At 35.7% G+C, this 23040-nt stretch overlaps 3 protein-coding genes across 5 annotated transcripts in view; 2 read left to right on the top strand and 1 right to left on the bottom strand.

Annotated features, from left to right (window-relative positions):
- The first annotated feature begins 171 nt into the window (after positions 1–171).
- Positions 172–4405, top strand: LOC117930081 (biotin carboxyl carrier protein of acetyl-CoA carboxylase 2, chloroplastic-like). The gene is made up of 7 exons (XM_034850528.1): positions 172–952; positions 2497–2550; positions 2635–2798; positions 3088–3409; positions 3558–3629; positions 3804–3869; positions 3960–4405. Exons 1-7 carry the CDS (start codon positions 842–844, stop codon positions 3981–3983), a joined length of 813 nt encoding a protein of 270 aa, XP_034706419.1. The 5' UTR covers positions 172–841; the 3' UTR covers positions 3984–4405.
- A 3278-nt stretch (positions 4406–7683) lies between these two features.
- LOC117930082 (biotin carboxyl carrier protein of acetyl-CoA carboxylase 2, chloroplastic-like) lies at positions 7684–8746 on the top strand. Of its 2 annotated transcripts, XM_034850529.1 has the most exons (4): positions 7684–8102; positions 8253–8324; positions 8520–8585; positions 8676–8746. In XM_034850529.1, exons 1-4 carry the CDS (start codon positions 7905–7907, stop codon positions 8697–8699), a joined length of 360 nt encoding a protein of 119 aa, XP_034706420.1. In that variant the 5' UTR covers positions 7684–7904; the 3' UTR covers positions 8700–8746. The 2 variants fall into 2 exon arrangements, with proteins under 2 accessions (XP_034706420.1, XP_034706421.1); XM_034850530.1 differs by lacking the exon at positions 8253–8324.
- Positions 8747–10151: 1405 nt separating this feature from the next.
- LOC117930966 (sister chromatid cohesion protein SCC2) overlaps positions 10152–23040 on the bottom strand; it is a 35634-nt gene continuing 22745 nt past the window's right edge. The window contains exons 11-28 of one of the 2 annotated variants that reach the window (XM_034851786.1): positions 22454–22986; positions 22164–22374; positions 22037–22087; positions 21749–21907; positions 21474–21641; positions 20702–21001; positions 20461–20613; positions 18813–18982; positions 18267–18375; positions 13828–13989; positions 13639–13743; positions 13337–13570; positions 12761–12894; positions 12391–12684; positions 11935–12304; positions 11355–11447; positions 11116–11241; positions 10152–10621 (exon numbers count right to left, since the gene is read on the bottom strand). In XM_034851786.1, the coding sequence (XP_034707677.1) occupies positions 10397–10621; positions 11116–11241; positions 11355–11447; positions 11935–12304; positions 12391–12684; positions 12761–12894; positions 13337–13570; positions 13639–13743; positions 13828–13989; positions 18267–18375; positions 18813–18982; positions 20461–20613; positions 20702–21001; positions 21474–21641; positions 21749–21907; positions 22037–22087; positions 22164–22374; positions 22454–22986 (3597 nt within the window). In that variant the 3' untranslated portion in view covers positions 10152–10396. Of the gene's footprint in view, positions 10622–11115; positions 11242–11354; positions 11448–11934; positions 12318–12390; positions 12685–12760; positions 12895–13336; positions 13571–13638; positions 13744–13827; positions 13990–18266; positions 18376–18812; positions 18983–20460; positions 20614–20701; positions 21002–21473; positions 21642–21748; positions 21908–22036; positions 22088–22163; positions 22375–22453; positions 22987–23040 lie in introns of those variants that run through there. The other variant, XM_034851787.1, reaches the window with a different exon arrangement.

Genomic DNA, 23040 nt, shown 5'->3' with positions numbered 1-23040 from the left:
ATCAGTTTCATTTTCATACAGATAAACAAACTGTTCGAGCTTGGAGCCCATTAAATTGAATTCCCATAAAAATGAACATATAAAGGCATTTTATGGTTATCCCTTGGCACATCAAGTGCTGCCACAGGGGGACCAATTTAGCATATAGAAAATGCAACAGCTGAAATTCCCATGTGGTGGGGAAAATGCAACAGCTGAGCTGAGTTTATTGAATGACACCCTTGAGAGATGCCTTCCAAGAGTGTAAAAACAGGATCAATTAAAGAGTAATTTGTCCTGTAAAGGCCGTTTGTAAGTTTGATTGCTTTCAGCCAATTATCATGCCTATTTTTGTATGACTGTGAGGAGGTGCCGTGGTGACTCTTTCTTTAAAACGACCTTGTGTGAACCATCCGAGCCTTCCATCCAAGCAAAGCTAGACAACTTCACGATTGGTCAGCCCCGCTACCGTGCTGTGTTCTTGCATGAAACGACGACGTTTAGAGTATGGGAAAGGGCGTTTAGAATATACAGAAGGCCCCCCTACGTGGAGAAAACCGCTCTGTGGCCTGTCCTGTACGAAACGACGTCGTTGGGGCTGCTGGGGCTGCTGAGAAAAAAAGGATGGTAGTAGCTTAGCTTTCATTGGAGGTATCGAAACAGAGTAGGAAAGCAAAATAAAATCACACGTACCCTCATTCATTCATCCGTTTTATTCATTCCCAAACATTTTCAAACCCAATTGCTTCTTTTCTCCTTTTGCGATCTCATAATCCCATTTCTCCCGCAAATCTATCCACGCATTGTGTTATATATATATATATATTTTGGATCACAACCCACCTTGAGCTAGTCTCTGAAAATGGCTTCATCTTTCTCCTCTTCATTTACTGGCGTTGCATGGGCTCAACAAAATCCATCTAAGCAGCTTCAAAACAATACCCAGATCTCCTTTCCCCGTTTTGGATTTCAGGTTAGTTCTCTAATTTGCTCAGTTGTGGATATTGGTGGGTATTGCTTGGTTTGAGCTTTGGATTTGATGCTAATGTTTGATTTATTTTTTTTAGATTACCTAAAATTGTCTCGTTCATCTTCTGTGTAAAAGGAATGGTAGCATTTGAAATTGTTCAATTCCTTTTTTCTTGGAATTGTTTGTCATCTCTTTGGAATTTAAACTGAAAAAGCAAAATTGGGAAACTAATATAAGGGAAATATTCCTTGATGTGAGACGAGGAGGGCATCTAGGAAAATGCTGCTATTCATATGCTATTTTTGTTTTTTTATTTTTATTTTTATGGAAGATAGATTAAATATATTGTCGCCTATCACATGATCATCCATGGACATGGATTGGGGTTTCACCGATTTCTACATATGTATCTGGTGTCTCTCGGTGTGTTCTTTTTTCTTTTTTTTTTCCTTCTTTTATTATTATTATTATTATTATTTTTGTATTCAACTTTCAAGGCCGGGTTTGGGATATATTTCCTTTCTTTTGACTTTAGCCACCAAAAACTAAAGTCATCAGGAAAGTTTCATAAAATATGAATCAACTTCCCAAATAAGCTAAAAAAGGTTTGTACACAAATGAACATTGGCTTTCCGATCTGTAGAAAAATAATAAAATAAAAAGGTTTCCAAAAGGCTAATGCAGACAGGGCCTAAGGGCTGAAATGCCCTATGGTTGGTGGGAGTGGGACCCTAATCACCGTGTCCATTGTATGGCTATTCTCATGGGATTAGGCCTATCATGCACACATGCTATACATGAGAGATTTTTAAGTAATCAGTGACATACTCCATGTTATTCATTTTATACATGAGAAATTTTTATGGTTGAAGGCACCCACCATATAATCTGTTTTATGCATGAGAAAATTTTAAAGATGGATGGAATCTTGTCTTTTTTAATGTGATGTCTTTCACTTTTCATTATTTTCTGGAGGTTTATGCATGGATACCATGCTGCTGAGTGTGGCTTGACATATTATTTGTCCCACTAGTCAGGGCCTCTGGTAATCCTAACAATCTTGTAAATGAATAGCTTTAGCTAAGCGTATGTACTCATGGTTGAAACATGTTGTATGAGGGACTCATGCAAACAAGGGTCTGTAGTGTATACAAGAGTATACATTTAGCATGGTCTATGTGCCATTCTGTGGCAGTAGCAGATTTTTCAATTTTGGCTCTTTGTAGTCATATGAGGAATTTAGTCCTTACATATAGGGGAAATACTGTAAATTAAAGTGTTCATGGTTGTTTGGTAGAACATTTTTTACTGCTACAAACTTATATTGCTATGTCCTGTCAAGAAAATGCCTGCTCACATCGAGTTTTTTAAACTTTGATATAGCCAGTATTCCACTATCAAAAAATTGTTGTTCAGTATATGAAATGTTTTTGGCTGATCTCATTGATATCTGCATGAATACCATTAACTTTTTTTTTATAATAGAAAAATATTGCATAAAATTCATTTGATTTTTGATGGTCGAGTTCTATGGATGTCTTTTGCAGTGCCCTAACCAGAAGGAAACTGCTCTGCCGAAGCTTCATGCACAGCTTAATGAGGTAATCTGTTCACTATAAATTAGAATTTCTATGTTTCAATGATATATCGCTTTGCTTCTATTTAACTTTATTGTTAAATTAAAGGTTGAAGCTGAGAAATCTTCAAATTCAGTGCCACTAAGCACCAAACTAATTGTGCCATCAGAAAGGAAATATGAGTCCGCCAGGAAAATTTCTAGCCAAAAGAACACTATTCCAGACGCATCATCAATCTCAGCATTCATGAGTCAAGTATCAGACCTTGTCAAGTGAGTAAAAGTGACCTATCTATCTCTCCATATATCTATGCATCTATCTATCCATTATGCATATCTATTCATTCACTTCATCAGTAAATGCTTATAAGATGTGCACTATTCCCTCCATAGAGTTGACCCTCTCTCTTATCTTCTCTGTCTTCTCTCTCTCTCTCTCGTGTGTGTGTGTGTGTATGTATCTCTCTTTTTGTTATGTTTCTGTGTTCTCTACTTTTGTGACAAATTCTTATCAGATGTGCACCATTTTCCTCTATGGAGTTGATTTCTTTTCTGTGTGTAGACTGGTGGATTCAAGAGATATCATGGAACTGGAGCTGAAGCAACTAGGTTGTGAGCTCCTAATAAGAAAAAAAGAAGCTTTGCCGCAGCCACCAGCCACAGCTTCTGTTATCACAATGCAACCTCCACTTCCCCACTCCATGCTTCCATACCAACCACCACCAGCCCAGGTTGTTGCTCCTGCAAGCACTGCTCCTTCAGTGCCAACACCTGCCTTACCTGCCCCTGCACAGACAAGCAAGTCGTCTCATCCACCACTGAAATGCCCCATGGCTGGAACCTTTTATCAATCCCCTGGACCAGGTGAACCTCCATTTGTGAAGGTAAGCGTTTGTGTTAGTAAATAAGATCTAAGGGGATGGGAATTGACACATGCTCACTCAACCTTGGCTATTTAATATAAACTTGATAAGTTAGATATATTCTGAGTCAGATTCATTCCCTATCTGATATTCACTCATCTCTCTTCAGGTGGGAGATAAAGTGCAGAAAGGCCAGGTTGTTTGTATTGTTGAGGCCATGAAACTAATGAATGAAATTGAAGTGAGTTTCCATTTTTTCTTTATTGATCATGTATTTTTTTCTCTTTTATGGCCTCTGCCATTGTCTTAGCTAAGAAATTTTATTAACCATGGTGCTTTACCAGAATCAAAACTGAAATAGCCTGAAATGCTAGACTTTTATTAATTAAATTACGTTTTCATTTTCCTGTGGCAGGCTGATCAATCGGGAACCATAGCTGAGATACTGGCAGAGGATGGGAAGCCAGTCAGTATAGACACGGTAAAACTAGATTCCTTTCTCCCACTCATGCACACACCAGACACACTGTGCTTTAAGCTCTTTATCTGAAGTCCTTTGCTGTCCATGCAGCCTCTTCTTGTCATTGCACCTTGAAGAACGGGGCAAAAATATCCCAAAACTTGGGTGGCTGTACTATTTTTGTGAGACCAAGTTTCACGATATATGTTTTATTAAGTCATATTTCTGTTGCCTGTAATTTTTAATTCAAAGACAGGTCTTGTTTTGGCTTGGTAAACCCTTCCTTTCTGTGCCTTTTTTTTTTGCTTTTGGTTTTGATTAGTTGTCAGGAGGCACAACTGGTATCACTTTTAGAACATAGAACATGGAGAGCTATTGGGTATTTGCTTGTTCCTTGTTTTAGACAGTGTCTGAAAAGTTGTGAAGTTCCTTTGTTATTTTCTGGAAACTGCTAAAAGGGGAGTTTGGTATGGTTGCTGTGAGATGTCTGAATTCAATTTGAGCATTCAGTTCAAATCCATATCATTAAAAGGCATGTTGCACTCTGAAATAGAAAATGAGAATAAGAAATCCGTTCTATTTCTCATTTCTCTTCACTATTGTTTGGAAGTCAAATCTCATTCTTGATAAGGTCCTATGATGCTGCACTTTCATTCTCATAATATTTTTATTGCTGTTTCCGCATCCTAAATGAAATTGATGTTGCACAGGAGGTAGACTATTTCATGGTGATGATAGGTCGGCCGCCATATTAATAAAAAGGCGCAGTGGGTTGGGCTAATGGGTTTGCTATTCTCAATCAAGCAAGGAAAGACTGCCTATGATTACTATTGTCAAATAGCTGCAATACTAGGTTCTAGTATGGAGAATTGACGTAAACACAGTACAGATTGGAGCATCAATCGGATGCCTGCATTGATTTGCCATTCATCTCTCAGTAGTCACAGAATACCAGGAGGCGCTCCATCAAACAAGATGTGAAAATCGGGTATCATATATTTTTGAAACTGTACCTTTTGTCTTCCCTCATCCTCGTGCACAACAGCACACTGTCCAATCTTCATCACCATCATCTTATCTTCATCATCTCCACCCATCATACGACCAGACGTAGTATCTTCCTTAGAATTCTAAAAACTTTCAAATTCTCTAAACTAAAAAGATTATTTTAGAAAATGAAAAGTTTAGAACTTCTGATAAGGAGAATTTTAAAACATTTGAAATTCTAAATAATTCTTAAATACCAATTACTAATTAATTATGACACCTAAAAACTGATAAATTACTTAAATGCCCTTGATGGAGTAATTTAGGGATTTCATATTCATCCTCAGTAGTCATGTTGGCAACTTCGTGGAAAGCCTCCAATAGTTTGTGGAGGAGGAAATGAGAGGTGAGGTGGAAACCAAGGGTGTTGGCAACCTAATGGAAAGCATGGGGGGAGAATATATTTTGCTTAGACAGGTAACCATTCTCTTGCATGTCTTAAAAGAACAATTTTTAAACCCTGGGTAATTTGATTCACCAACTTTGGACTATACGACCAATTCTTCAAGTTGCTTCCTAACTAATAGCATATGCCATGAAATCAAAAAATCAAAATTGCAAATAGAATGTTCATCACCACAGTTGGCTAAAGAGATGTCTCTTTGGGTAAAGATATCGTCCTTTATTTAAAGAGTGAACCCATCTAGTTCTAGTCCAACAGTCCCATTTTAGGAGGAAATCCCTTTCTTGGATTCAGCCCCCTTCCTTTGCATGTATTAAAACTTTTTGTAAACCTATTATCTATTTCTTAAATCACCAAAACTGTGAATAATTCCATAAATCTCTCACATTCTAAATGTGTTTTTCATGAACTTAATACAAGAAAAATGATTGGACATGCTAGAGAGAAAGATGGACCACGCATCCTTGAAGTTGAAAGCAATATAACATGCTTAAGTCCTCTTTCCTATTTATAAAGTTCCAAGTTCCAAGTCCACGAAGTTTGGTTACTCTATCTTTGTCTTAGTCATCCATTGTTTAGGTTATTAAAGAAACGGTTTCCTAATGTGTTGGAAAAATTAGATATTCAAAATTTCATTGTGATGTATGTAAACATGCTAAACATCATCAAGTGTCTTTTCCTTTGAATAATAATAGAAATTATATTCCTTTTAGTTTAATTCATACTGATATTTGAGAACTTACAAAGGTCTTAAGTACTTTTAGGGCAAAGCGGTCTTTTATTAAGGATTATACAATAATTACGTAAGTATACCTAATGAAACAAAAGTCCGTTATTAGTACCATATTTTTTGTTTTTCATAAAATGTTAAGCACCCAATTTAACTCAAAAATGCAAACTTGAGATTTGATAATGAGAGAAAATACTTTAACTAATATATTTCATTGTGAGACCAAGGTTTGGTTAATCTTGATTTTGATGATAATAAAATAAGATTTGAAACTAATTATTATATTTCAAGTGTGATTAGGTAAGAAGATTTCTAAAATGACAATCACAAAGACAAAATCAAGACAAAGGGAAATTAATAAGAAGATAGACTTCAAAGAAAAGTATTTTTTAAGACCTAAGCTTTATAGGCTTTTTGTAAGGTTGTTGGTACACTAGGTTTCTCATGCATTACATTATTAATTTATACACCAAAATCATTACATTATTAATTTATGCACCAAAATCATCCAAAAGTAATTTTGTTTTAAATCCTTTAAAATTGAATGATTTCATGTTTTCAACTAAAACATTGTGTCAAATGTTTTCCAAACTCGTTTAAAAGGTTTTAAGTTGAAAATGATGGTTGTTGAGCAAAAAACGGCTCAACCAATTGAACCATATGAGGAACCGATTGACCTACTCAGCTCAACTGGTCGAAGAGTGCAAAAACATTTTATTTCTTTCACAACGCTTGTTCAACCGGTCGAGGTTGAACCTCAACCAGTCGAGGTTGAACCTCAACCAGTCGAGGTTGAACCTCAACCGGTCAAAGTCCAGTCAAAAGGTGGTTGAGGTCCAACGGTCACCTGCCAAGCATTAAATGATAATGGCTAGTCAACCAGTCAATCTCCAACTTGATCGGTCAAACCCTCAATGGCTAGTTTGACATTTTTCTTTTATAAAAAAGCTTCAATCTGCATTGTTTCAAGAGCTTAACTTTTTTAAACATTTCTTGAATATATTGAGCCTTGGGATAGTGTTTTTTGAGTGCACCATTATTTTAAAACTTGTATATTTTTAGTGCACCATTTAATCCTAATTTTCTTGTATCATTTGAGTCTAAAGTTTTGTACTAGAGTTTTGTGAAATTATTTATAAATCATTTAGAGGAAGTATCTAAGTGTGAGGTATCACTTGAAGGATTGTTTAAGAGTGAGGCATTTCTTGAGGATTGTAAAAAGTGTTTGCACCCAAAAGTCCAAAGGGGTTGATTGGAACCATAATCCAATTATATTGTTTGAAAACTTGTGTCGGAAGCCTTGAATTAGTGGATTAGTATGCACCCCCAATATCCTCAAAAAGACAATTGGTTGACATACTCACTAAAGGACTAACAACTCAACCATTCCAATATGTTATAAACAAGTTGAGAATGAAAAACATTCACTCACATCAGAGCTCACAATACCTGATAACTTTGCATCAATTCTTGATGAGTGGTGGGCAAAGCTATGCGCATTTCAGTAATGCAAGAGGGAATATTCTGCCCGGTAAGAACCTCTCCTGTTTTTAGTGGTTCATTTGGAGAGGGTCTGAACAAGTGAATCAAGGATCACATAAGCATTAGGTTAATTAATTAAATATTCTGAATAATCATACGCAGTTCTCTTAACTAATAGCAGAAGCAACTTTTAAATATGTGTATGTATTCTTGCATGTATTCTCTCTCTTTTTGTTCCGTGTCTGTGTTCTCTACTTTTGTGATAAATGCTTATCAGATGTGCACCAGTTTCCTCTATGGAGTTGATTTCTTTTCTGTGTAGACTGGTTGTGAGCTCATAATAAGAAAAAAAGAAGCTTTAACACAGCCACCAGCCACAGCTTCTGTTATCACAATGCAACCTCCACTGCCCCACTCCATGCTTCCATACCAACCACCACCAGCTCAGGTCGTTGCTCGTACAAGCACTGCTCCTTCACTTCCACCACCTGCCCCTGCAAAGACAAGCGAGTCGTCTCATCCACCACTGAAATGCCCCATGGCTGGAACCTTTTATCGATCCCCTGGACCAGGTGAACCTCCATTTGTGATGGTAAGCGTTTGACTTAGTAAATAAGATCTAAGGGGATGGGAACCGACACATGCTCACTCAAGCTTGGCTATTTAATATAAACTTAAGGAGTTAGATATTAATTCGGAGTCAGATTCATTCCCTGTCTGATATTCACTCATCTCTCTTCAGGTAGGAGATAAAGTGCAGAAAGGACAGGTTGTTTGTATTATTGAGGCCATGAAATTAATGAATGAAATTGAAGTGAGTTCCCTTTTTTTTCTTTATTGATCATGTATTTTTTTGTCTCTTTTATGGTCTCATAATACTGAGAATTGCTGCCATTGTCTTAACTAAGAAAATTTATTAACCATGGTGTTTTAACCAGAATCAAAACTGAAATAGCCTGAAATGGGAGATTTTTATTAATTAAACTACTTTTTCATTTTCCTGTGACAGGCTGATCAATCGGGAACCATGACTGAGATACTGGCAGAGGATGGGAAGCCAGTTAGTATAGACAGGGTAAAACTAGCTCCCTTTCTCCCACTCATGCACACACCAGACACATCGTGCTTTAAGCTGTTTATCTGAAGTCCTTTGTTGGCCATGCAGCCTCTTCTTGTCATTGCACCTTGAAGAACGGGGCAAAAATATCCGAAAACTTGGGTGGCAGTAATTTTAAGTCATATTTCTGTTGCCTGTAATTTTTAATTCAAAGACAGGTCTTGTTTTGGCTTGGTAAACCCTTCCTTTCTGTGCCATTTTTTTTTTTTGGTTTTGTTCCATTTCTCATTTCTCTTCACTATTGTATGGAAGTCAAATCTCATTCTTGATAAGATCATATGATGCTGCACTTTCATTCTCATAATATTTCTATTGCTGTTTCTGCATCCTAAATGAAATTGATCTTGCACAGGAGGTAAACTATTTCATGGTGACGATAGGTCGGCCGCCATATTAATAAAAGGCGCAGTGGGTTGGGCTGATGGGTTTGCTATTCCTATTCAAGCAAGGAAACACTGCCTATGATTATTATTGTCAAATAGCTGCAATACTAGGTTCTAGTGTGGAGAATTGACATAAACACAGAACAGATTGGTTGATTTGTCATTCATCTCGCAGTAGTCACAGAATACCAGGAGGTGCTCCACCAAACGAGATGTGAAAATTGGGTATCATATATTTTTGAAACCATACCTTTTTCGTTCCCCCATCCTCGTGTACAACAGCACACTGCAAATGCGTACACAGTCCCCACACTATGGAGCGCTTTTCCTTAAAACAAAATCATATTTTCAAATATCTAAGAAATATGGTTGAAAGGATTTTTGAAATTTGATAATTTTTTTTTATAATTAATTGATTAAAAAGATAAAAAAGATCTCATATTTATAAATCTAATTTCATTTTTTATCCTAAAAAATAATTTATTTTTTTATATCTCTCAACATAATTGTTTACATGTATACTTTTATATATATATAAAAAGTTATATTTACAAATATATATATATATATATATATATACATTTTTTTTACCCAAAACAGAGTATTTTTTTAGGATTAAATAAAATTGAGTATTAGATTTACAAAATGAGATGATTTCACCCCTTTTAATTAAATAACCCTTTATTTTACTATACATCTCATTATTAGAAATAATTTTAAACCACTTTTCAATTTAATATTTAAACTGTAATTGACTTTCTATAAAAATATTTTTTCACAAAAATCATTTTCAACAAGCCAGCCCTACACACTGCACTTGAAAACTGATTTTTTATACTCCCATGAAAAGAATGATTCCATTTGTTCGCCATGTCTTAAGAGACCAACGGACCCACAGGATGCTATGAAAAATGAAAGAACTCAGTCCTAGCCCTGTCAAATGAAATAAATAAATAAATAAACCTTATATTCCTAAATTTATTGTCATCAAGTGTCAAAACACTTGATAAAATTTTTATAGAATAGTTCACAGGCAGACCACTCTACGTATTTCCCACAAAACCCAAAAGCATTCCAAAATTCATATTTTTCGGATGATCAGACACCGTACAAAAGCCGAATCTCATTGCTGCCATAACAGAAATCTAGAAAAGTTGAATTTCATTCCAAAAAAATGGTTGCACAATTATTATAATGCGAAGCAACACATGGAAACAGCTAAGAAAGCACTTTCAAACAACCAACCAATGATTACCCACAAGGCACTTACTTTCACTTTCTTCTGTTTCCAGATTTTCTATTTTTTTCCTTCCTAATTTCTTCCTATTTCTTTTCCTTTCTCAGCTACATAATGTACATGTTAGCTTACCTGTTATATACTTACAACTACAACCGCTGTCTGCCACCTCTGTTGCTGTTGCCTCTCCTGACACTGTTACTTTGCCTCCTCCCACCTGTCCAATCTTCATCATCATCATCTTCATCTTCATCATCTCCACCCATCATACGACCAGATTTAACACCTCTCCTGGGGGCTGGACGCTTCCTCTTGATGTTTGCTGTGTAGGCCGAGTAATCAACTGTATCTTCCTTCAAGGCACTCTTAAACTCCTGCACAGTAATGAAGCCAGTAAGAATTTATCAAGCATTTATGACCTTGGGCAGCTGAAACCAGGCATGGTTAACATAACTGTTCAAACCCAGACAAGTTATTGACCCAAAAGGAACTAACAACTCCTCAGATATTGTGGGGTATGCACCCCTTAATATCCTCAGAAAGACAGTTGGCCGACATACTGACTAACGGACTAACAACTCAACCATTCCAATCTGTCATAAACAAGTAAGAATGAAAAACATTCACTTACCACTTTAAGGGGGAGTGTTAGAGAACTGGTGCAGTAATTGCCAAATTATACAACTTGTATAATTTGAAAACATTTTTGTTAGTTTGTAGACATTTTGGAGTTTTATGATTTTGCTATCATATTTATATTGTGAAGCAATAAATAAATAAACAAAGGAAGGGAAAGCTACAAAAAAAAGAAAAAAAAAAAAAACAATATGAGAGAAGAAATATCTCCTCACATCAAAGCTCACACTACCTGATATCTTTGCATCAATTCTTGATGAGTGGTGGGCAAATCAATGTGCATTTCAGTAATGTAAAAGGGAATATTCTGCTTGGTGAGAACCTCTCCTGTTTTTAGTGGTTCATTTGGAGAGAAAGCCTGAACAAGTGAATCAAGCATCATATAAGCATTAGGTTAATCAATTAAATATTCTGAATAATTATACACAGTTCTCTTAAGTAATAGCAGAAACAACTATTAATTAACCTCACCTGGCATCGGGCATCATTGAGGCTATACACAATTTTTAAATGCCTCTTCAGCTTCAGGAGAAGTTGCAGTGCAGTGGCTGCAAGACAGTCTGCCTGTATAGACACCACAAAATTCAAACACATCAAAAATCTATTTTATTGAGCAAATTGAAAGCAGCAAACCAGATAAAAAGAAATTCTCATTTCTCTAAATCACATACATTCTCAAGTTGATACAGAATCACAGAGAATGAGGAGTAAAAGCAAAGAAAGTTCTCCAATATAACAACAATTATGCAGAAACATGGAACATTACCTGATGCTTATTATGACTTGCGACAAAATACATGTTTATAGGAATTTCACATCAATATTAGAAATCAACCAAACATATTGTGACAACAGAAGCAAGTTAAACCATAGGAACTTCAGGTAGAAATTTTAAAGCATGTCATCTTATGGAATCAACCAGCACACTGTGACAACAGCTGCCTAAGATAAAACCATGGGTATTTCAGTAAGAAATTTTAATGAATGATAGAAATCAATGCTCCTTTCCCAGAGGATGAAATAGTATAATGGTCAAAGGATTTTTCAAAACCTGAATTTTTTGCAGATCATCTTTTGATATATCACAAGAACTGTCCAAGCATGTCATGTATGTCTTCAAATTCATTGATGTAGCATGATCTGAATCAGGCTGACCAGCTGGCTCTAGTTTGGCTGCACCATTTACATCCATTAATGTTGTATAGTTGGATACAGGCTGAGAAGCTGGTTCCTGTTCAGCAATCCCATTCTCATGATGAATCTTATGGACATCTCTCTGTGAAAAGTGTAAGCTCAAGGCTTTCATATTTGCCTCAAGTGTCCCAGCCCTAACTTGTATAACTCGATTAATAGCATAGATCAAATACAGGGGCTCATCAGGTGATGTGAATGGTAGCAAAGCAAGAATTTCAGTACAATACCTGAAAAAGGAAACTAACTTTGAAATCATTATACTTGACAGACATTCCAGAAGAAGCATATGACCACCATAAGTAACAGAACTCACATCAGGAAAGGAATTACTGAATGATTCCAGCTTGGAGTATCAAATTTTCGAACAATTGAAGACATAAATTTGTTCCTTGAGACACGGTTTGCACGAATAAGCTTGTAGATTCTAGAAACTCCAAGCCTTGCATAGGCAAAACTGCCACCATCAGATTTCCCCTTCATATTTCCAGGTACCTTGGTTTGGACTTTTGGGTTTGAATTTCCAGGAGAACAGCCACTTGTCGATTGTATGAAAACAAATGACATCTGAAGGCCATCACCCAAACGGCTTTCAAAGAAAGCAGGATACCTGAAAATATGCTTTTATTAGCTGTCAAAGGCCATCAACAGAATAAAAAAATTTAGCAGCATCTAGGGGAGTGTACTTCTCATTCATATTCATCAGCAACTGATGAGCCAGCTTTGAGTTCACCTCCTGAGGATCTGTTTCAAGTGCTATAAGGTATGGAACACAAGTAATAGGGTGAACAAGACCCTGGCGTAACACAACTTCCACAATCTGCATTGCCAAAGTTCAAAAAGGTAAAAACAATAGAACAGCAATAACAATGATCCCAAGAGATTCAAAATACATAGAAACCACTCCATGAACAAGAAGTTAGATATTAAAAATATTTCCTGTTAGCATTTTTTGGTGGGACTCATAGGTTGGTTGTACCATTAGAATCATCAATAGTATTCATTCCAGGTCTTAAGAGGAACTGATACAAATATTTTGAAGGCCTCATAGATAGCTAGATTTTGATAAATTTATTTATTTATGTGAATTAAGTCATTTATAAAGCTTTAACAATCCCTTTTTAATTTCCCATTTGCTTTTCACCATTGACCATCCAATTGGGCCAAACCATTCAACCACTGAACTACAGCCACTGTTGTTATTTGTACCTTGGCATAGATCACAAGCAAACTGGGACAATGATGCAGAAACCAATTCTTACCTTGAGGGCGGATTGGCGGACGTGTTCATTGACATCCAAGCATCTTGCTAAGATACTATCCCAATATAACTGAACTATTCCCCCACAAATGTTAGCATCACCAGCACCTGCAGCTACTGGCACACTCTGACCACCTTCTACAGAATAATTAACTACATCATTACTGGTTTTATCAGGTCCCATTTGACTTTCTGCATCAAGAAGATACTCGTACATGTTCTGCAGTGCTTGCATCTGGCCAGCAGAATGATTCAGTATAGATGGAAAAGATTGTAGCATGAAAAAAAGAGATAAATTAGTACCTTAAGATGAGCATCAGAACTAGAAGAAAATGTCGCCTCTAATATTTTTCCAACATCCTTTTCCAACATATATTCAGGCCTAGCAATCAAAACAAATCCTAATGCCTACAAAAAGTCAAAAAATTACATCAGCACATTTAAAATCAACTCAGACTCCAGGAAACCTAAGAAGAGCAGAAAATGGCTTACCTGCAAAGCCCTAACCTTTACAAAAAAATCGTCCACCTGAAGATATTTTTTTAACATGTTGAGGCTGCTTGTAACATATACATTTTTGTCACTGCAGGAGCTCAGCAAAGAGTTACCATAGCGGATAAGCAGCCCAACACAGAAAAGAGATCGGCCCACTTGCTGAAATTAGCAGAAAAATCAAACCATCTATTTATTTATTTCCTAATACTATAACATAATTTCTAAAAGAAAAAAACCATAAAAAAGAGAAAAAAAATAAACTAAGGTAGCGATGGTTATAAAATTGAATGGGCAAAATCCTTGTTCTTGGCCCCATTGTTATCAAGGACTTGCCATATATCTGATAAATACAATACAATACACTTTCAAAATAAATATAACACGCAATCAATATTCATTTTAAGTGTACCTAACAATGCATATACAATATGAGATGTGATATATTCAACTCATGATATTATGATACAACCATCTTTGAATATTTTCAATTGTTCTTAAGAATAACTAAGTTTGAAATATTTTTCAAAAAAAAAAAAAAGGATTAGTACTTGTTTAAAATAAAAACCTACATCTAGAAATGGACAACAAAAGGGAAGGGAAGGTAGAAAATGATCCCACATGAAAACGCTACAAATGTTGTCGAAAGCATGCATAGAAGCTTGGGCAAAATTATTGCTCCAATGAATATTAGGATCGTGTTATATTGAAAATGATATATGAATGACGACTTCTGCTTAGTATACTACTTTTCATTTGCAAGTGTTTGACCACTTTGGAGGAAGGGAAATGGTAATGAATTTGGAAAGTTAGAACTTTCAAGATAGCATACACACTTGCGAGTGTGTTGTGTGCATACATGCTAGTATATCTTTCTAATTATATGACTATGGTTTATTTTTTGGCATATAGGTTGGGCACTTATGGAAACTTTTCGCATAACAATATTTATAGCATACTTGGAACTAAAAGTCATTGCTAAAAACTCAATATGCACATTGCATGGATTTGTGAGGAATCTAACCATTAAAACAGTTCATTTTATAAAGCTGATAACATAAAAATAGCTTTCTTTTCCTTTTTTTTTTTTTATTAAAATAGAATAATACATGGAATAAATAGAGATATATCTCACACAATCTTAACCTCCCCAGAACATAGGAAACAGTCGAACAAAAAAGGCAAATCTAACAACTTACTAATATATTCCTAATATTCGAATTTGAAATTTGAATTTATTAACAAAAAACTAACTAACAAATTCCTTAACTTTTCATCACACGCCCCTGAGTTGGAGCATAGATATCTATCATGTCCAACTTGCTAATTTGATGCTCAAAGTTAGGTCTCATGAGCCTCTTGGTTAAAATATCTACTATTTGTTGTATGGTCGGAACAAATGGCAAACAAATAATACCAACCTCAAGTTTCTCCTTTATGAAGTGTCACAATATACTTTCATGGGATGCTAGACAGATTTCCTTAGCTGCTCTAGGACTCAATTTAACCACAATATTTCACACATTCCATGTGTCATTGCACTGAACTCAGCTTCTATGCTGCTTCGGGTGACTACACTTTGTTTTTTGCTTCTCCAAATAACCAGATTACCACAAACAAAGGTAAAATACCCCGAGGTGAATCTTCTATCTGTGATGGATCTGGCCCACTCTGCATTGATATAGACTTCAATGCTTCGTTATTCATTCTTCCTAAAGAATAACCCTTTTCCAAGTGTAGTGTGCTTCTTAAATATCTCAGAATCCTGTAGATGGCTTCAACATGTTCTTCATATGGAGCGCGCATAAACTGGCTCCCCATAGTAACAGCAAGGCAATATTTGGTCAAGTGTGGGATAAATAGATTAACTTGCTCACCAACATTTGGTATCTTGCAGTATCCATAGGAACTCCCTCCCCTTTTTCCCAAGCTTCACATTTAGATCTATGGGAGTACCTGAGGACCTCCAACCAATCATTCTTGTCTCTCTCAAAGGCATAGTATGTATTTTCATTGAGATACAACAATCCCTTTCTTGGAATGTGCCTCTTCAATACCAAGGAAATATCTCAAGGACCCAAGATCTTTAATCTCAAACTCCGAAGCTAAACCCTTCTATAACCTGTCCATCTCCATTACATCATCATCCATGAGAATAATGTCATCTACATAGATTATTAGAATTGCAACCTCCCTTTCAACTAAAAACTTCATGAACGTGGTTTGATCTGTTTATCCTTGAAGGTAGCCTTGCCTTTTAACTGATCGAGTAAACTTCTCAAACCATGCTCTAAGGGATTGTTAAAGTCCATATAAGGATTTTTTTTTCAGTTTGCACACCTTGGAACCGAATCTTTCTTCAAAGCCAAGAGGGGAATCCATGTATACCTCCTCCTCTAGATCATCGCTAAGAAAAGCATTTTTAACATCAAGCTACCACAGTGGCCAATCTAAATTAACAGCAATTGACAAGAGCACTCTTACTATAATCACCTTTGCAACCAAGGCAAATGTCTATGAGCAATCAATGTCATATGTCTGACCGAAAACCCTTGGCCACCAATTGAGCCTCATATCTTTCCAATGAGCCATCAAAGTCGTATTTGACTGTAAACGCCCACTTGCAGCCAACAGTAGACTTACCTCCAGGTAAGGTCACTACCTCCTAAATTTTGTTCTTACAAAGGTCTAACACCCTTTGATGGGCAATCGGAATATCAAGATTACCAAGTGATTCAAATTGTGATATGGAACACAAAGGACCTAACTTGGGATCTGAATGCTAATTTGTTCTCAGATTGAATTCATGAGATCGTTGCAAAGTGGAGTTACCCTTTCCTTGAATTTTGTTTTTTCTTGAGTAGACAATACCCTTAAAAAATTTCCCACTTGATTTGTTTCCAACATCTATTCCTTTGTGACTTTGATCAGTTAATGGCATTAAAGAGGGCTCTCCCCTGATTTCAATACCTAAAATATTAGTTTCTAAGGCTAGTCGTGGAGGAGAAGGTTGTTTAGTAGGTTCTGTCTGTGGAGTAGGAGTGGGCTATTGAACGAACCTATAGGGCTAAACTGAATACCCTCCAAAGCTTCCTCTGTTGATGCATTATTCTTAACAGCACCAGTCATTGACAAATTCTGATCAAAAGCCAAAGCTCTGATACCATGAAAGTTTAGGTGGGGAGAAAAATAGCCTTTCTTTTATTAAAATCATTTTAATACATGGAATAAAAAGAGAGAAATCTCACCCTAGAACCTCAACGTCCTTAGAAAATATGAACTACTCAAACAGAAAAAGAAAATCTAACTTCATACTATTCGAATTTGAAATTTGAATATATTAACAAAAAAAACTAACAAACAAATTCCTTAACTTTTCATCAAATACATATATTTACCTAGTTTAATCTTATATCTTTTAAGAAATTAGTAATATATTGCTTAATACTTCACTCCTGCAACATATAAATGGAATATGTGTATATATTTTCTTCTATTTATTTTTTTAAAAATAAAAAATTTATAATACATTATGTAATATGATACACCAAAAAATAAAAAAAACAAAACAAAAAAAGAAACAGAAAAACAACACACTAGAATTTACAAGTGGAGAACCATATATATATAGCAAAAGCATATAAATTCTGGACCATCAACCTTAATACATGAGTAAGGAAAATTCTAGACACTCCATGAAAAGGAATTAGAGATCGAAAAAGGTGGTGTTGAGGGATAATACTTTTTTTGATAGGCAAATTTTTGTCCCCATTGGGACTTAAACCTGGAACCTCCCACAAACACTCCCAACCTTTTACCACTTGAGCCAAGCCTCAAGTGCATGTTGAGGGATAATATCACTACAAATAATACAAAAATAACAAGAATTGAAAGGGAATAAGGGTATATAATCTCTTCTTGAATTGGGAATTTACTGTAAACTAATATTTTTCATCCATTTTCTATAGCATTCCATTGAGGATCATGTCATAATATGAATTATTGAAATCATCTGTGACAAAACTCCAACTTACATGTAACTCATTATCCGATTTACTGGAATATAGAAAACATCTCTCCACAGACAAATGAGCATAGACACACTATAAATACAGATGATGCATAGCCTAAGACTGCCTGAGTTGCAGTAGCTCAGCCTCAAAAACAAGAAAAATGCAAGCTCCTTTTTCAAGGACAATTTATAGCATAAGTAGTAGAAATCGAGTCTTAAAGTCACTTTCGCTTCTCAAAATTGAAATATCCAAACAATTTATCTCATGCACCAATGAAGCATCAATTGAAACTGTACAACCGCAAATAATAGATACAATACCTAGATCTTTACCATAGGCATGGAAATACAACAAAGGAAATAAAACATGAAGACCATCTAATGGATTGTTTTCAAAAGCATAACATTCAGTGAAGTAACTACCAACCTGTTTGTTGTCAACCCCAATGGCCCCTAAACGTTTGAAGAACACTTGAATAAGATACTCAATTACACTTGCACCTTTTCCTGCTACTTTACTTACTGAGCAAAGGCACCTTTCATGAAAAAGAAAATCAGAACAGCACACCAAAAATACTAACACATATCAGATCAAGCTAAGAAAACCATCAGAACTCTCAAATGAATAATCAGAAATCAGTAATTCACATGTGACACCCAGCCATGGGTCCAAAACATAGATGAAGAAACCAGGATGAATATCAAAGCGGGCAAAAACAACATGAACACCGAGGAGTTCAAAGCTCCACTACAATCATCAATTATATTCCATCTGACAAACATACATGAGCTTCTAAAGCCACTACTGAAATAATCTGACCATCTGCATTATAAGCACCCAATTCTATGCAGTAAAAAAATAAAATAAGAATAGTAACTCTGAACTTTGAAAGATAAATAATGGGAAAATTTTCTAAGAACCAGCAAAATCAGAAGTAAAAATAACAGAATAAAAACAAGGAATGTAAGTTACTTGATGCAGGCATGGACAACAGTCAAGAAAGAATGCCTAACAATCATTTGCTTTAGGTCTTGCTCAAGTTCTTCCAGAATACTCTGTGGAAGCTTTCGAAGCAGGGGCAGAACAGCATCAATTATGAAGATTATACTTTCCAGTAGTTTTGCAACTACTCGATTATCAACCTGAATGAAAGAAAAAGAAAGTTAAAGAGCATTTGTGCAACGTTAATGGAACTTCTACAGCTTTCTTTCAGCTTCTGAACCTTCATAGCAAGAGAGAGAAAGAAGCACGAAAAATGCTAAAACACATAATTGTACTATAATCAGATCAAAATTCAGTAGGATTTCTTCGATATCATATTCAGAAAGAAGATGGAGGCTTTCGGGATTTCTAAATTGCTCTTACACATCTTTATAACTTAGACTGGAACAGAAATTAGCAACAGACTATGACAATAGAAATTCAGAAGCTAAGAATAACATTTTTTGATGACTAGGATGCAGTTCTAGCTGCATTTTTTAAGTTGTCTGATAAGAGCATATGGAGTTTCTTTTCTTTTAAAAAGAACACACATAGAATTTACACTTTTGAGGAACCAACAAGAAACTTAATTGAAACTGGTAATGAACATGTATATCAATGTTATGTCACATTAGGATTGAGTAGCCTTCCCAATCTTCATTGCTTGATGTGAAAACTTGAAATGGTATTAAAAATTTTCTTGATGTGAATATCTTTAACTTGAAATTGAATTATAAAATTCTCACTTTGAGGAATCCACAAAACGCTTTACAAGATCAAAGATGCCATGAAAGAAAAAGGCAAATCAAAGATGCCAAAGATTAAAAAAAGGTGCATCCATGTTATGTCATCAGGATTGAGTAAATTTACCAATTTTCATTGGTTGATTTAAATAAAGTTGGTGATGCAAATCTTAATTACAGGTTTTATACAAATAACTTTTATATAATTTAAGTATTCACAGTAAGAGGATAGGTTTTCATCATTCATATAGAAACAAACATTATGGATTTGTTATGTGCAAAAATACTACCCCACAACATCGACAGGAGCTTTGGGAAGAGCCTCTCAAGTTTGTTAGATAGTTGGAAATTATATTCTATAAAAAAAAGTGGATCACGAAATGTCAAAAACCACTCAATGAAGGCAGTCACACCTCCATAGAAACAAGAATGCCGACATAAAAAGAAAAGAAGAAATGTTAATGGAAAAGGGTGAATAAACAGCAATCACTTCACATATAAAAAGAAAAGAAGAGTACTGAATGTTCTATAATGAATGTGAACAGCCAGGTTTGAAGTTTCCCTTTTTTGCATTCAGACTAGCAGCAAAGCTGCACAAAAGAAAGCTTCTGAAGGCCATAGCATTGACTGTCACATCCTTTCCATAATCTTAATGAATTTTTGCTTATTAGCATTACTAGCCATAATCCAAAAAGAGATGGACAGGTGGTGGGGAATGAGGAAGCCATAAAGGACAGCTCTTCAAGCAACATTTACGCCAAATCTATTTCTTAAACATGAGCAATCACAATAAATTTAACAAATTTCAGCAAAACAATGCCAAATAAAAATCCCCTCTATAGATACAGTACTTATCTTATTTCTACTAGAAAAATGTAAAATAAGAAATTAATAACCTGACTCTTCAGATATGGCTGTAGAGTGACTACAAACTGGGAAGGATCAGAAGCTGGAGCACACAGGGTTGGATCAACAACACAAAAGGCATGCAAGACCAGGACATAGGGAAGTGTGCACACCTCAACTTCTTCACTGTTCATTTCCTCTACCTGACAAAGAACAGAGTTTCCAAGAATTCTAAGATCCAAGCAAGTGAAGCACCAGAACGTTCTGTGGATCAATAAACAGCAAGAATACCTGCAATATCCTTTCTAGTAAGCACTTGCACATCAACTCACAACGCTTACGAACAGATGCCAATGAGACAGGATTAATCCCAACAGCTTTAGCTGATTGAGGGAAAAAATCAAGGGCTAAGTTGCGCTTAATGACAGCAACAAGAAGTTGATGATTAGGCATCTTTCTCAACATTTCAACAATCTGCTCAGTCTTTTTTGCAACTTCCAGTGGAACAGAACTACCATCACCAAAAAACTGAGTCTGAGAACCAGATGGTTCTTCAAACCAGAACTCATAAAATGTCTTGCAGACAAGATCCTGTAAATGGAAGAATACAGATAATAGGTTGTGAACTTATGAACAAACTTTTCACAAACAATAATGCTGGAGATAGAATATGAAAAACTGTTTGGCTGTTAATATCCTAATGTATCTAACCCATGTCTCATCTCTGAATTTGAATTAAATTGATTAATACAGTTAATGAAGGTCCAAATGCGATCAGAAGACCTATAAACTTAATCCATCCATCATTCCAATCTTATTTCTCAATCTACTCAATCACCTTTCTAGTTACTACCAATCTAGAAATATGTATAAAACAAATCAACAGCAAGTATTTAAAAAAAGAAAAAAAGGTTCTTCTAAGATTTTTTTTCCCAGGCACTTCAGAAAACTATTTCAAAGCACCTCACATCTAATTAGAAGTTTCAGACCAGCACATGGAAGATATTTGATATGTATAAACCATTTAGTAAAAGAATACATTTCTTCATTGCCTCTGAATTACCTGGATACTAGATTCCTCATCACTAACACGAGAAATGATCTCATTGCAAGCACTTGTAAATTCTGAGAAGTTAGCATTGGAAGTACACATGTCTCTGATGATTTTGATCGCTCTTTTCCGTACACTCACTCCTGTATCCTTTATTCTCTCGGCAACCTTCTCAAAGTACTGCAAAAGAACGCCTAAATTAGGGGGGGGAACATAAAAGCAGATATAATTACTAAATAACCTCCCTAGCATGTATTGAGGGATGAATCAGGTTTAATGTGAGATACCTTCAAACCAACATCAGGATGTGAAGCAATATGCCTACCAACAAGTTCAAGGGCTGCTTCTCTCACAGATATTGCAGAGTCACAAAACCTTCCTTCAACAGCCACTTGGACACGTTTCTCACACAAAACTTCTGGATCAGCTTCCACGATAATACTAACCTATTCTCATTAATAACATAAAAGGAAAAAAAAATGAGGCGAATGTTCTGAAAAGCTCAAGGGATGGAGTTCTCCTTGAAACTTACAATACATGGACTAACGATTCAAAAATGAAATGTTTCCACTTACTGCACGTAATGCCTTAGCCCTAATTACTGGAGAATTCTCCCTGAGACTTGCCTGCAATCAATCATGTTGTAAGAATGAAGACTTGTATTACCAAATAGAACATGAAGCAAGAAAATATTTTACTAACCAACAGCAAATGAAGAATCTTATCAAACCCTCTGGAGAAAGAATTATTTTGTCCTAATGCTAGTGTTATCTTCTTGACCGACTCCCTAGTTAACAATGAGAAAGCAGTCCCAGAATCACGCACAATTGCTTTTGATTTCAATCTAGCAAGGTAGTAAATGAACTTTTGTTGGGACTTTGGATCATCTTTGTACCACAGGCAAAGATAAAACCTGCAAAAAGAAGATCTTACCTATAACATCAATGCAAACACCAAATTAATAATGAAAGAGGTTTCTCTGAGCTACAAACCAGCGAACAAAGAGATGCACATCATCAGAAGAGCCAGCATCATGCAGGTAATTTAAAAGCATCTGCTGAACAATTTCAACTTTTGTAATTGGATCACTAGCTTCAGAATTCTTATCTGACCGAGCACGATTTCTTTTCTCATCATCCTTGCATTGTGATTTGCAGTATGATTGTAAGACAAGAAGTTGCTTCTTGCAGAGGCAGAACTGACAGTACCAGCCACGGCTAGGAACTTCATGTTCTCTTACTCCCATGCAATCTGCGTGAAAAAATCTATGACAACCTTGACATACAAACAATGCCCTTTCAACTCTTCCATCCATACAGACCGAACAGACATCTTTAGGGTAAGTTTGATCAACACTATCTCCACCAACCAATTCTTGCAATATCCAAAATCTATCCCTGCTGCAAAGAACAGCATCATGCTTCAACCTTGCAGCAATTGTACCAAGAAGATCAATGGCCATTGAACGTGCAGAGATGTCTTTAGATTTCAGCCCAGCATTCTGAAGCAGTAAGACGCAAAGAACCTGCAAGTAACTCTCCCTTAAAATGAAAACAAAGAGAATGCATTTAGGAACTGT

This window comes from Vitis riparia, chromosome 14 (genome assembly GCF_004353265.1).
Source record: "Vitis riparia cultivar Riparia Gloire de Montpellier isolate 1030 chromosome 14, EGFV_Vit.rip_1.0, whole genome shotgun sequence".
NCBI classification, from domain to species: Eukaryota; Viridiplantae; Streptophyta; class Magnoliopsida; order Vitales; family Vitaceae; genus Vitis; species Vitis riparia.
The sequence above is the reverse complement of the archived record's forward strand: the minus strand, read 5'-3'. Positions and strand labels throughout refer to the sequence as shown.

Excerpts from the sequence above, each read along its gene's own strand:
- LOC117930081 (XM_034850528.1), top strand. The coding sequence starts at position 842 with ATGGCTTCATCTTTCTCCTCTTCATTTACTGGCGTTGCATGGGCTCAA. Across the intron at positions 2,551-2,634 it reads TTCATGCACAGCTTAATGAG|GTTGAAGCTGAGAAATCTTC; the intron begins GTAATCTGTTCA and ends GTTAAATTAAAG. Across the intron at positions 2,799-3,087 it reads CAAGTATCAGACCTTGTCAA|ACTGGTGGATTCAAGAGATA; the intron begins GTGAGTAAAAGT and ends TTCTGTGTGTAG.
- LOC117930082 (XM_034850529.1), top strand. The coding sequence starts at position 7,905 with ATGCAACCTCCACTGCCCCACTCCATGCTTCCATACCAACCACCACCA. Across the intron at positions 8,325-8,519 it reads AATTAATGAATGAAATTGAA|GCTGATCAATCGGGAACCAT; the intron begins GTGAGTTCCCTT and ends TTCCTGTGACAG. Across the intron at positions 8,586-8,675 it reads AGCCAGTTAGTATAGACAGG|CCTCTTCTTGTCATTGCACC; the intron begins GTAAAACTAGCT and ends TTGGCCATGCAG.